This window comes from Trichomycterus rosablanca, chromosome 7 (genome assembly GCF_030014385.1).
Source record: "Trichomycterus rosablanca isolate fTriRos1 chromosome 7, fTriRos1.hap1, whole genome shotgun sequence".
NCBI lineage: Eukaryota > Metazoa > Chordata > Actinopteri > Siluriformes > Trichomycteridae > Trichomycterus > Trichomycterus rosablanca.
In genome coordinates, this window is record NC_085994.1 from 16,649,032 (window position 1) to 16,663,965 (window position 14,934).

General features: G+C 36.8%; 1 protein-coding gene across 1 annotated transcript in view; it reads left to right on the forward strand.

Moving 5' to 3' along the window:
• The window catches only part of sema3bl (sema domain, immunoglobulin domain (Ig), short basic domain, secreted, (semaphorin) 3bl), a 47,491-nt gene extending 37,177 nt beyond the window's left edge, over positions 1-10,314 (forward strand). The window contains exons 8-16 of the mRNA XM_062998450.1: positions 1,083-1,197; positions 2,153-2,222; positions 3,428-3,572; positions 3,681-3,912; positions 4,025-4,116; positions 4,212-4,253; positions 4,369-4,594; positions 7,643-7,776; positions 9,338-10,314. Coding sequence (XP_062854520.1) covers positions 1,083-1,197; positions 2,153-2,222; positions 3,428-3,572; positions 3,681-3,912; positions 4,025-4,116; positions 4,212-4,253; positions 4,369-4,594; positions 7,643-7,776; positions 9,338-9,802 — 1,521 coding nt within the window. The 3' untranslated portion in view covers positions 9,803-10,314. The remainder of the gene's footprint in view (positions 1-1,082; positions 1,198-2,152; positions 2,223-3,427; positions 3,573-3,680; positions 3,913-4,024; positions 4,117-4,211; positions 4,254-4,368; positions 4,595-7,642; positions 7,777-9,337) is intronic.
• Positions 10,315-14,934: the final 4,620 nt, after the last annotated feature.

The window sequence follows — 14,934 nt, forward strand, 5'->3', positions numbered from 1 at the left end:
AAGTTAATACAGGTACTGATAGAAAGGTGTCAGACTCCATGCCCCGACGGGTCAGGGCTGTTTTGGCAACAAAAGGGGGACCAACACATTATTAGGAAGGTGGTCATAATGTTATGCCTGTTGATTGAAACAGAATTACAGAAGCACAGTGCATGTGTCACTTTAGTCATGTCTGTGTCTAGAATGCTTGCTTTTGCAAGAGAAAGTCATTGTAATAACATGAGCAGCAGTCAGAAATATAAAATAATAATAATAATAATAAAAGTAAAAATAATTTTAAAAATTAACTGAATTAAAAATGAATTATTTTTAATTCAGTTCAGTAAGCTTTACTGGCATGACCGTATTGAGTTACAGTATGGCCAAAATACTCACTAAATTCCCAAGCTTTCAGGGTATTTCTAGTTCTGTTAGGCATTCCGATGCTTACTGTAATTATGTCATTTTTATGATATCAGTTTCAAAGCACTTTTATGACATCAGTTCAAGCACACACGATCTCGGCATGTCTCCAAAAGGGCTTTAAAGACTAGCAACATAGCACAGTAAACTAGATGGAAAAAGCAGATAGCTGGAGGAAATGTTTACTGCCTTTAGATTTAGATGGAATTCAGATGTTTAGGCTCTTTAATGGCCCATGTGGTTCGTATGTACAGTGTGCACAAGGATTGAAGTGTGTGAAGCTTATACTGTCATGAGACTTAATGTTATGATGAAGGTGGTGCAGTGGGTAGCACTGTAGCCTCGCAGCAAGAAGGTCCTAAATGAAATTTCCCAGCTGGACAGCAAGGGTCCTTTCTGTAGAGTTTGCTTGTTCTCTCTGTGTCCGTCTGGGTTTTCTCCAGGTGCTCCGGTTTCCTTCCACAAGTCCAAAGACATGCAGTCAGGTTAATTAGAGCTATTCAAAGTGCTCTTAGTGAGTGTGTGTGTGTCTGTTCTGTGATGAATGAAGTGGTTAGTGAAAAATGAATAAGTAAATATTCCGTCCGGACAGGAAGATCCTCAGATCATTAATCATTTAGCATAAACACCACATGTTCATAAGGAATAAATGTGTGCGGGTATGTTTGTGTGTGTTACAGAATGACATCGGGGGAAAGAGAGTGCTGGTGAACAAATGGAGTACGTTTATTAAAGCTCGACTAGTGTGTTCTGTACCAGGACCTCATGGTATTGACACACACTTTGACCAGCTGGGTAAGTTGTTACACACATAATAAAACACCTATAAATCATATAACCATACAAAAGTTTAACATTATTAAAATAATAACACGTTACAACCCCAAATCAAAACAAAGTTGGGTCAGTATGGAAAAAAGTGTCATCTGAGGGATCAGAGTTCATGGGTGTTCAGCTTAGACTTGCGTCCTTGTTCTTTACGTACTGAAATTCCTCCAGATTCCTTAAATTGTTTAATGATATTATGTACTGTAGAGGGAGAAATATGCAGATCTCTTCCAATCTTTCCTTATGGAACATTGTTAGTAAACATTTGAATAATTTTCTCATGCAATTGTTGACAAACTGGAGATTATCTGCCCATCTTTGGTCCTTAAAGACTCATGGATTCTGCTTTTGTACCAAATTATCATTACAATCACTTGTTGACATTGTTTGAAATGACATTGTTTTTTTCCTTTCATTACTAGCCCTAAATTACTCATGTCCCAACTTCTTTGGAATGTGTTGCAGACCTAAAATGCAGGAATAGATTCATACTAACAAATGAAATTAAGCTGACCAGACAAAACATGAAATATATTGGCTTCATACTGTCTGCAATAAAATAAAAGTCAAAGTAAATGTAAGAAACCCTGCATTATATTATATTATATTATATTATATTATATTATATTATATTATATTATATTATATTATATTAATTATATTATATTATATTATATTATATTATATTATATTATATTATATTAATTATATTATATTATATTATATTATATTATATTATATTATATTATATTATATTATATTATATTAATTAAAAATATATTATATTATATTATATTATATTATATTATATTATATTATATTATATTAACTTTTAACTTTTTTTGATTTGGGGTTGTATATTTAAGCATACTGTTTTGTGACCTTAATAATATGTGTAATATTTTTTTGTGTGTATGTGTAGAAGATGTATTTCTTTTGAAAACTAAAGATGAAAGAAACCCAGAGGTTTATGCTATCTTCAGCACCATCAGGTACATCAGTGTTTAAATGCTTTTTTTTTATTCTGTCTTATTTTATCAATTTGATTTTAAATTGATATACCAAATCTACTTTAAATCATCTATAATAATGAAGTGCAAACATTAGTTTTCCAAAGAAAATATTAAAAATCAAAAGCTAAACTCTCTTTTTCACAAAAGTATTGTCACTTTATTCTATACTTTGTAGAAGTTTTTGGCAGCATTTTCCATTGCCATTCTTGGATACATCTCTACAACCTTCTGCACACTTGAATTGACCATCTTCAGGTCTCATCACAGATGTTTGATGGGCATTTAAATCTAGGATTTTGCTAGGCCATTCATGGACATTCGAAGACCTGCTGTAAAGCCACTTCAGTATTAATTTGACTGTATACTCAGTCTAAACATCTGGATGAGGATTTCTTTGAGGATATTCTTGTATTTGGCTGCATTGATCCGAACCTCAATTCTTCCTGTCCCTGCCTGTTCCTGTTTATCCATGAGAAGAACTCCTATAGTATGAACTGCTAACTTTAGGTCTCTCCACAAACATTCAGATATTTTCCTTGAAGCCACTCCAGTCTGCCTGTCACTGAGAAGCCCTACGCCCCATGAGCATAATGCTCTTAACACCATGCTTTAGTGTAGGAATAGTATTAGCCAGGTGATGTGCAGTTAATGTTTTTGTTAGATATTTTTATTATTACCTTTTGGAAAAAAGGTAGTAAACAATTTAAAATACATTTTTATTTATTATACCAATTAGCAAAAAGCATGGTGACAGTTGTAGCCTAGCAGCTAAGGTATTGGACTAGTAATCAGAAGGTTGATGGTTCAAGTCCCACCACTGCCACTGCAACCCTCAATTGCTTGGATTGTATACTGTCACAGTAGTGTAAGTCGCTTTGGATAAAAAGCGTCTGCGAAATGCTGAAAATGTAAATTTATGGCTAAAAACCAAAACTCAAAAACTAGGGGGTGTCCACATACTTTTGGCCACATAGTTTACATGTAAATAATAGTGGAATTAACTAGTCAGTGTTTTTAATTAAAGTAATACCAATAAAATAATGATTATTTTGCCTGTTCTGCTTAAACGTATGCTATACAAACAATCACCCTTTGTGTCCTTATTAAACAATGACCATTTGTAGTCTGTGAAACTTAAAGTCTTTACAGTATCAGGCTTAATTGTATGCATGTGTTCCTTTCAGTAACGTGTTCCAGGGTTATGCAGTATGCGTATATAGCATGGCTGACATTCGAGAGGTGTTTAACGGACCATTTGCTCATAAAGAAGGTCCAGACTATCAATGGGGTCCATATGAGGGCCGAGTTCCATATCCACGGCCCGGAGTGGTGAGTCACACCCACACATGTATAACACATGTATACACTTAAATGTAAATCATCCACTAAAAGACTTTTAATTTCATCTGTATAAAAAAATGTTGTTGTTTCTTTCAGTGCCCGAGTAAGATCACGGCTCAGCCCGGTCGTGTGTTTGGAAACACTCTGGAGTTTCCGGACGCCGTGCTCCAGTTTGCGCGATCTCATCCTCTCATGTGGCGGGTTGTATACCCAGCACAGCGCCAGCCTCTGCTTTTACGCACTGGCATGCCGTACAGGCTCACACACATCACAGTGGACCGAACTCTGGCTGAAGACGGTCCGTATGATGTCATGTTTATTGGCACAGGTGAGAGCCAGATTTGTATCTGCATGTGTCTGCACATATAACATCTATACTGCTTCAAGTTCTGCTTCAGTTGGTGTTGGCATGAATGCCTATTGACTTTTAACCTTTGCAGATATTGGCACTGTTCTTAAGGTCATTGCACTGCGCAATAGCAATTCTCTCACTACTGAGGAGATAACACTGGAGGAGCTGCAGGTGTTCAAGGTGTGTTGGTTGATGTTTTGTACATAATTTTCTTTTATTCTATAATTCTTTTTCAGTTTTCCTATGTTGGTATTTTATTCTTTGTTGTTCTTTAGAAGCCAGCTCCCATCACCTCCATGGGGATATCAGTAAAGCGGGTGAGCGTAGTTGTTAAAGTATTTATTTAAGCATTATTAGACACCAGACTTATAATATGTTCTAAATATATTATATTGGTTCAATATTTTTCTTTTTCCCTGCTCAACCTTTTAGCAATCACTGTTTGTCGGGTCGAGTGTTGGCGTGGCGCAGGTGCCCCTGCATCGCTGCAGTATGTACGGTAAAGCATGTGCCGAGTGTTGCCTGGCCAGAGACCCCTACTGTGCCTGGGATGGACACACATGCACACGTTATGTTGCCAATGCCAAACGGCGCTACCGCAGACAGGACATCAGACATGCCAACCCAGCGCTGCAGTGCAGAGATCAGACTCAGAGCGGTAAGAGAGAAAGTTAGATGTGAGTAAAGTGGTTTTGGGGCATAAGTGAGATGATGTGTGGGAGTTTGTGTGTAACAGCACTGTATGGTTTAAATTTCTCCCATATATAAAATTTATTTATTTATTTATTAGGATTTTAACGTCATGTTTTACACACTTTGGAGTATATTTTCTTAATTATTAGTAACTGCTGTTAGCAAAAAAAAAATCAGTAGAATAAACTTTTAGTGTGACTTTCTTTTAAAAAAGTAATCAATTTGCTCTGATCACTGATCCATTTGGCTGCATACATATAAAAGGCAAAAAGGTTTTTAATGAAGAGGGCTCTCTTTTGAATTTGCTTTAGAATAAGTTGACTGCAACACTGCCCATTTGCCTTACTGTCTGGGCATTCATTCATTGTCTGCTTTACCAGTGTCTTTTAGGACCAGTGAAAAACCACCACAACCCCCTCACGAGTATAAAGCGGTGGTGAAACAGACATTGAATGAATGAATACATGAATGCCCAGACAGTAAGGGAAACAGATGGTGTTGCAGTCTACTAATTTTAAATAAAATTCAAGAGAGCCCTGTTCATTAAATACCTTTTCCTTGCTCTATGTATGCGGCCAAACAGATCAGTGATCCGAGCGAATTGATTCCTTTTTTAAAGTGAGTTGCACTGAAAGAATCAAAAACTATTGCTTGCTTCTTTGTGTATTTTGCTTTTATTTAACATCTAAGGGAGAAGGATCATCTGCATTTTTGTGTACTGAGAAACTGGTTTATTGGTTTATTGGGGTGCTCTCTGCTTTAGTTTTACATCGGTTTTGATTCTTAAACCGTTCATTACGTTAGTCTTTTGGCTTCAGTTGCTCAGCTTGTGTTTCCCAAGCTGCAGGTTAATGAAGGCTGTAGACCTCTGTACTCAGCACTCTACAGCCTAGTATAGTACACCATTTCGTCAGATAGTTTGGGACTGTTCTTTTACAAGCAAATGAACATCTTACATTTCAGACCACACATCTGTAATCTTTATTCTTTAAAATAAACATTTTAGAACTGTTATCTTTATAGGTGCATTGTTGATATTAGCTGTCAGATTTGTTTAAGCGATGTAAAAGTGTTCACTAGAATATTAGTAAACTTAAATATTTGAGCTCATACACAAGTGCGAGTAGTTAACCAGACATGTATCTTATCAGAAAAGAAAAGTGCTTTAACAAATGTGAAAGGGTTGAAAATATAAAGGTGCTTACACACCAGGATAAGTCTGATGACACATTGACCAGTAAAGTGTAAAACACTTGCGAGTACAAGTGCCTGCATTTGGAAACTTTAGCTTTAACCTCTGATTGAACCAGTTTTAACATTTTTGGGCTGACAGCATCGACACACACCCACATGTATCAAGGAAATTTAACCCATGTACTAGAGCATGTATACATACAGTGAGGGAAACAGGTACTTTCTTGTTGAAACACATAAGGGTAACTAAGGGTTACATACAGATACACTATATTAATAAAATTATCTTTCTTAGTTGTTTAGTTCAGATGTTTTAGCCACACACAATGCTAACAGAACAATGAGATCTGTTGAAAAAAATAAAATCAATATGATAGGACTATCTACATTTAAATGGAGACCTTGTCTTCTTTCAAACTGACTGTAAGAGGTTTGCAAAGATATGATACTGTCTGCGAACATGAATAGAGGCTATTATAACCACAATGTGTGAGGCAGAATTGGGTCAACTCCACATTATGTCAGTTTTTGAATGGAATAACAACAATTGTATGGTCAGGTTTCAGCATCTTTTTGGCAGTGAAGTGTAAATCAAGTTTTGTGAAGACTTTATGCAATAATTAGCAATAATGGTGAAAATGATTACTAAATTTATAAGGAACAATAACAAAATAAAAAAAGCTACAAAGCCAAAGTTAACAGCTGAAATCGAGTTGCAGGATGATCTAACAGCAGCTGGAAGAACACTTACACTGAAAGCAAGAATTGGCTTGTCATGTTTTGAAAAGAAGACCATACCCACAGTGAAGTATAAAGTTGGAAGCGTCAAAATATGGGACTGTTTTTTTTCAGTTGTCATCAAACAAGGGTTATTTTTTTTGTAACTTTATATTACTTTTTTCATAGCATTTTGTCAGGAGATGTATATGTAACCAGTATGTGTGCAAATAGATAAATCAATGCTATTAGATAAATCAATGCTTAAAATCTAAAACTAGTACTCAACAAGTATGTGTAAATCTCTCCAGGCCACCTTCTTCCATTGCTCTGTGGTCCAGTTCCGATGCTCATGTGCCCATTGTTGGCACTTTTGGTGGTGGACAGGGGTCAGCATGGGCACCCTGACTGGTCTGCAGCTATGCAGCCCCATACGCAACAAACTGTGATGCACTGTATATTCTTGACTTGACTTGACTTGACTTCGCTCCGCATGTGCATCAGTGAGACTTGGCCGCCCATGACCCTGACGCCGGTTTACCACTGCTCCTTTCTTGGTCCACTTTTGATAGATACTGACCACTGCAGACCGGGAACACCCCACAAGAGCTGCAGTTTTGGAGATGCTCTGACCCAGTCTAGCCATCACAATTTGGCCCTTGTCAAACTCGTTCAAATCCTTACGCATGCTCATTTTTTCTGCTTCTAACACATTAACTTTGAGGATAAAATGTTCACTTGCTGCCTAATATATTCCACCCACTAACAGGTGCCGTGATGAAGAGATAATCAGTGTTATTCACTTCACCTGTCAGTGGTCATAATGTTATGCCTGGTCTGTGTATATATATATATATATATATATATATATATATATATATATATATATATATATATATATATATATATATATATATATACTGTATATCACGCATTGTATTCTGTCACAGCTGTAAGTTGGTTTGTATAAAGCTCATGCTAAATGCTGTAAATGTTTCCTCCCACTATAAACTGTAAACCAGAATATAAAAACTTACTACTGTCTTTCTAGTGAAAGTTTAAACGTTTGGTGTTTGCTAACAGCGCTGTGTTTCATCTCTAGTGGAGGACGTCAGTGTGATCGAAGTGCGGGTTGTTTATGGAACAGAAAACAACAGCACGTTTTTGGAGTGTGTTCCTCGATCCCCGCAAGCCACCGTCACCTGGCACATCCAGCGGGATGAACATCTGGAGGAGGTGATAGAGACAATTGTTTACATTTAAAATCCCAGACTCGAGACCAATGTTTCTACAGACACAGACAAAATAATTTATCACTAGCACTTTGTTTCCTTAAAGAACAATCCTGTCATGTTAAGATGGATGGAGGTGGAATGGTCTGTTTTACCTATCGCTTCGAACATCACAGTTTAAAAACATTGCTTTATTTTGGTAGAGACTGATTAGGTTAAACTTGTCAAAAATGTTTGGGTTGGGTCTGTGTTTGTACAGTTAAGTGTTTTCTCTAAAAGCATCAAATGAAGAACAATTTAAAAACGTCTTATTATAAATATTTATCATATATAAGGTGTTTATTATGTTTTTTATTACCCAGCTCATTTGGATGCTGGGGTCAGCCATTGTACGGCACCCCTGAAGCCGGTAGGGTTAAGGGCCTTGCTCAAGGGCCCAACAGTGGCTGAGATTAAAACTCTGATCCCTTTGATTGATAGCCCAAAGCGCTACTACACACTAGGCAACCCTAGGCCACTACACTACCACTATGTTGCACAAGCTTAATATGGACAAAAAAGTAAATTCAGCAGTGAAATTTGACAAACAAAAAATAGTGTTTATTTGGCCAAAAGTTTGTGGACACTTGCCTATTAGCTCGTTAGACATCTCATTTCAAAACAATGGAAATTAAAACCCTCTTTTGAGGCTGTAATAGCAGAACAGTTCAACTTTATGTGGGAACTTGTGCCTGTTTATCAGAATCAGTTTTTTTCACCTGCCAGAGGTGCTACAGAGCTCTACACAGAAGTCAAACAGACTTGAACATATTGACGAATAAAGCTGATTCTGATAAATAGGCACACATTCCTACAGACACACTGATGTACTGTTCTGCTATTACAGCCTCAAAAGAGGGTCCAACTTCATATAAATATAAGTGTCCACATACTTTTGGCCAAATAAACACTATTATTGTGTGTAAAATTTTACTGTTGTTATTTATTTATTTATTTATTTGTCAATATTGAGCTTGTAGTAGTCTAGTGGCTAGCACACCAGAGCTGGCATTTCAAACTCATCAGTACGAAACTCAGCTCTGCCATCCGGCTGGGCTGGCCACCTACATGAACAACGATTGGCTTGTTTTTCATACAGTATGGGAAGCCGGATAGGGACTCTGTCATGGCTGTTGCAGTTACGATCTCAGGTCTCTGCTGGCTGACTGATGGTGCCTGCACAGAGTCGAGGAATGAAGCATTGATCAGCATGTGGCTGTCCATACACAAAGCTGATCCGCATATGAACTCGTCTAGTGCAGGTGAAAAGATGCAGTCGGCTATTGCACACTTGTTGGAGGAGGCGTGTGTTAGTTTCGCTCTCCTCAATCAGAGCGGGGATCAGCATCAGTGGAGAGGAAGCGTAATGCAATCATGTAATTGGACGCGCTAAAGTTGGAAGAAAAAAAAAGAGAGAAAACGCATAAACATATATATCAAAGAGCATTTGTGAGGTTAGCCCATAATTATCATTCCACAAGTTTTAATGACTTCAATAATTTTTATAATCTTATGTTCCTCTGCAGTTGATCTTGGATGAGCGTTTGGTCAAAACAGAAGAGGGTCTGCTATTCCGTCGGGTCTCAAGGCACGATGAAGGGGTGTACGTGTGCCGCTCACGCGAGCATGGATTTGCTCAAACCCTCTCCCGTGTCTGGCTGGACGTGTTACGTGGAGATACCCTCACCAACCTACTATCACAAGACAGCAAACAAAAGGCGTGGCCTCCATGCCCCGCACAAGCAGGTTCAGCTAACCGTACGCCATCGAAGGCATGGTTTAAGGACGTCCTGCAGCTGATTGGTCCGTCAAATCTCCCTCAGGTGGAACAGTACTGTGAGCGTGTCTGGTGCAATGAAAAACTGCGGCGGAAACACAAAAACATGTTGGACAAATACAGACAAGCACAAGATATAGCACGGAAAACCAGGGTCACCAAGAACACGGGGGAGCGGAACCGCATGCCGCGGGATACACGCGCAGCTGAGTAAGAAAGCTGGATTTATGGACAAAGACAAGGGTTATTAGTTATAAAGACTCAGTTATAACCCTTCTAAAACTTAAAGACACTAGAACATACCTACTTCTCTCACTCTGACACACAGAGAGGTAAATGTGTGTGTACAATACAGAACTCTAATTCTGCATTACGTTTTCTGTTAACATGCTATTGTATGATGTAATATGTCATCATTTGACGAGAGTTGGAGTTTCAACAAAACAAACAAATGTCATTGGGTTGTATACGCATACTTCTATATAAGAATTCAGTTTACTGTAGTTTTCTACTGTAGGAGGTAATGAGATCCAGGTGTGTTTATAACACAAAATCTGGAGTAAATTCCAACCAAACCCTCAGTGTGTTTATGTTAAGACTAATATTCCAATTACTAAAGGTAAGCAGTGCTGGTTATCTAAATGCTAATGTCAACATGATAGTCAAGTCTTTTTAGTTAGAGAAAATACATTTGAAATAAAATAAATTTGTTGAAGCCTCCTGGATTACAGCCTAGTTGTCAGGCTATTTAGCAAATACATTGGATCTTTTTTATTCTTTCCATATCTGCATATGTGGAAATGCTACAAAGGGAAAAAAGCCCCAAACTTAGTATCATACTGAACTTTAATTCAGATTAATACACTACTTGATTAGTATTTGAATCATTATACAAAGTAGACAGCTTGAAGCAGGACAACACTGTGTGCTCTGGCACTCTTAATATTCATTTATTCATTCATTGTCTGTTTTACCACCACTGTATCCTATTTAGGATTGAGCTAGGTCTGAATCAATAGGTAAAAGGCGGTAAATACCTCAGACAGGTCGCCAGTCCATCACAGTGCAAACACACACATACAGGGCAATTTTAGTAGCTCTAATTAACCTGACTGCATGTCTTCGGACTGTGGGAGGAAATCGGAGCATTTGGAGGAAACCCACACAGACAGGGAGAACATGCAAACTCCACACAGAAAGGACCCGAGCCACTCCACCTGGGAATCAAACCCAGGATGTTCTTGCTGTGAGGCAACAGTGAAACCCACCAAGCCACCATGCCATCAAAAATAATAATCTTCCAATAAAGCAACACATTAGCTCTTATTAAAAGCAATAAGGAAGCAGTCTCATTAAATTCATCTGAGAATATCCACATGGAGTTTGCATGTAAAATAGAATTATTAATGTTAACTCCATGTGTAACTAGCACTTACACCTGTTTAAACATTTAACATGTATTGATTAATGCATTTTAAAACGTGGCTTTTTGACAATAATTCACATTGCTTTATAAATTTTTACATTTAGCCACTCAACATAACAGATTGTACACATTTTTAATTAAATGACATGTTCATTGTTCATTCAGTTAGAAAACTGATAAACAACATTATGTTGCCTTTTTACCATCCTACAAGGTTATTCGTTTTAAAAAGTAGTGATTCACTTCTTTGCTACTGATAACTGTAGTTAAAATAATTGCTGTATTACGTGTGCAGATGCTACAGAAAGAAATCTGATTGTTGCACTTTAAAAGGTGCTACAATATATATTAAAATATAAAGTGTTTAAATCACTCAGTTAATAACAATTTGGCATATCACAAATCCTATAAAATCCTATATTGACAGTGGTAGCTCAGTGGTTATGGTACAGGACTAGTAATCAGAGGGTTGCCCGTTCAAGCACCACTGCTGCCAAGTTGCCACTGTTGGGCCCATGAGCAAGGCCCTTAACCCTTCTCAATTCTCAATTGCTCAAACTGTATGCAGTCATAATTGTAAGTTGCTTTGGATACATGCTGCAAATCTCTACAAATAATTTTTTTCCTTCAATCTTTTAAAGTCTTAAACCTTATTAATCCATTAGTCTGCTGTGATTTATTTATGCTAACTGAAGTCTGGATATTATTTTCTCTAATAATATTGCTGTTAATGTAATTGTTTCCCAAAATAATAGACTAGTGATTAGATCTACTCTACTGCTACACTGCCAACTTCGAAAGTGTTTAAAAGATGCCACTAGGGTTTTTTAACTCCATAACCACTTATACACTATATAACCAAAACTATGTGGACATCACTTCTAATTGAGTTCAGGTTTTTAGCCTAAGGGAAGAGTCTATTTCTGTCAAAAATGACTGTTGTACCTAGGTGCATACACCTGCTTTCAAGTTTGGTGTGGAGAATGTCCACTGGTCTACACAGAACCCTGACATCAACCTTAATGAACACCTTTGGGACTGATTGAAACTTCTAGTTTCTCGAAGTATATGTTTGTTTGTTTGTTTGTTTATTAAGATTTTAACGTCATGTTTTGTACTCTTTGGTAACATTCATGACAGGAACTGTAGTTAAGATTCATCAGTTCACAAGGTTATATCGAACACAGTCATGGACAATTTTGTATCTCCAATTCACTTTACTTGCATGTCTTTGGACTGTGGGAGGAAACCGGAGCACCCGGAGTAAACCCACACAGACACAGGGAGATCTCAAAGTGCATGACCTCACACATTTTTCACAGACACACTCCAAAACCATGTTTTTCTAAAAGAGTGAAGGCTGTTGTAGATGTACAGACACTCAATATTAATGCCCATGGTTTTCTAATAGTGTCCCACGGTGCATAGTCAAGTGTCCACATACTTTCGGCAATATAATGTATTTGTATACCTCACTGCAACTGGACTGCATGTCAAATGTTACCAAAACATAAAATCATCTCAAAACTCTAAAACATGAATATTACTCTGAATAAAACACTGTACATTTGTTTCACCTGCAAATACTGAACTGTGTGTGAAGTTTGCTTTGGAATTTGTCATGTATTTATGTCTTATTTAAAACAGATTGCATGCGGAATGTACAGATGTGGGGTTTTTGTCTTTGAAAATAAATGAATATAATTCTATTTGTCATTTCTGTGGCATCTTTTATATGCTGCGGTGGGCTTGAGCTCTTTATGTTGCAGATGTTTGCATTTCTGTTTTATGTCTTTCGCATGTAATTATGGGTGGTTATAGATTTGAGGACCATGTTTACTCTAAGAATACATTTACACTAAATATTACAAAACTGAATGGTATTAGTGAAAAAAGAACAATAAACTTTTCTGTGTATAATTTAAAATATGACCAAGGATAATCATCTTTCCTCATTATTCATCATAAATGTAAACAGGGCATATGATTGGCAAGTTGGCAATGTGTGGGTTTCAGTCTTAACAATAACAAAACAGTATATGGCCGAGAGTCATAACTGACATAATGTTATGTGTTTCTGTGTATTCTAACTAATTTTTTAATTGAATAACCCCATTCTTCGTGTACAAAAATGTACTTCATTAAAATTATATTTATACATTTTTTCATTAAAATAAAATGCCCTTAAATATCAGCTATTAAAACTGCCTAATTATATATAAGGATAATATATTAAATAAGGTAATTTATTAATATTTATAAGTACTTTCACATTGTCTTTAAAATGTAAGAACATTTAAGAAACTTACATTAATTTATTCATTGTTTGTTCTACCACGCTTTATCCTATTCAGGGTTGCAGTGGGTACAATTCATCAGGTAGGAAACACCCTGGATAGGTCGCCAGTCCATCACAGGGCAAACACACACACACACACATTTGCACCTTAGAGCAATGGCTTTGGACTGTGGTTGGAAACTGAAGCTCCCAGAGGAAACCGACACAGACATGAAGAGAGCATGCAAACTCCACACAGAAAGGACTCAGAACGCTCCACCTGGGAACTGAACCCAGCCGTTTCATGCTGTGAGGCTACCCACCAAGCAACACTAGCCCAAATAGGCTGCAGTGATGAATAAATACATTTACATTTTCGGCATTTAGCAGACGCTCCTATCCAGAGCGACTACAGAAGTGCTTCCATAGTGAACATTACCTTACTCTAGTTTAAGTAGACAACAGTCACACAAATCGGCCATGTCTTGCCATGAAGGGGATTAAAAATTCAGAACATGTCAATCTGACTGCACACACACACACATTCAAAGGAAATATTAAGTTGCTAAACACTGCCTCATCAGATACAATTATGATCACATAAGACTATCCCAACTGCATGTTGTTGCTAAATATTGTTAGCTAGCCAAAGAAAAGAACCCTTGAATTTCTATGTTTAGTCAATCATCTCGGACCAGGATATTCTATAATATTACAATAAACATATGTGTATTTTTGCTGCATGTTTTGTTCTTATGTCTTGGTGAATTATAGCAAAATACAAATGTATTCCATGCACGTCTGTTAGGAGCCACATTAAACAAACTGTCTACATTTTCAATCAGGATCTAAGAAGAAATACTGCAAATACTGTATGACTGTTTACTACAACTGTTCCAGTTTAAGACATAATCATATTATATCATTGCAGCTACATCTAGACCTTTACTGACAAATACAATTAGACTGGATACAAACTAAAGAGAATTTGCAGTAAATTATGAAAAACACACGAATAGTCTGCTAACACTAATGGATCTTAAATTTATTTGGTCAGTAGAAAGCTTATTGATCCAAAGTCTTGATAACAACAATTTGCAAATTTACTATAGACAGTAATCATTTCTCTTCACATTAATAAAAGCAATTTTTCTTAATGTTCCCCAATCTTCCTTGGCTGTCTTTGTATCTACACATACAACTGGATCATTTTAAGAATCCAACTTAAATAAACACAACAGATTTTATTAAGTTATAATAATTAAATAATTTTCATAATGTCATGGACTGTAGATGGTAACATTCTTATTTATTTATGTATTTTTTGGGCAGACTATGACCCATTTTGCTGGTAAATGACTGACACGTCTATCAAAATTGTGGAAAAGACATGATTCCTTACATTAAAGCATTAGAGTCTTAAGTTTTTCATGTGTCGATGTCCAAGCATATTATGTGTTATATATACGTATATATATATATATATAGAAGCATTTTGTTGTTCTACAATTACTGACTGTAGTCCATCTGTTTCTCTACATACCTTTTTAGCCTGCTTTCACCCTGTTCTTCAATGGTCAGGACCCCCACAGGACCACCACAGAGCAGGTATTATTTGGGTGTTGGATCATTCTCAGCACTG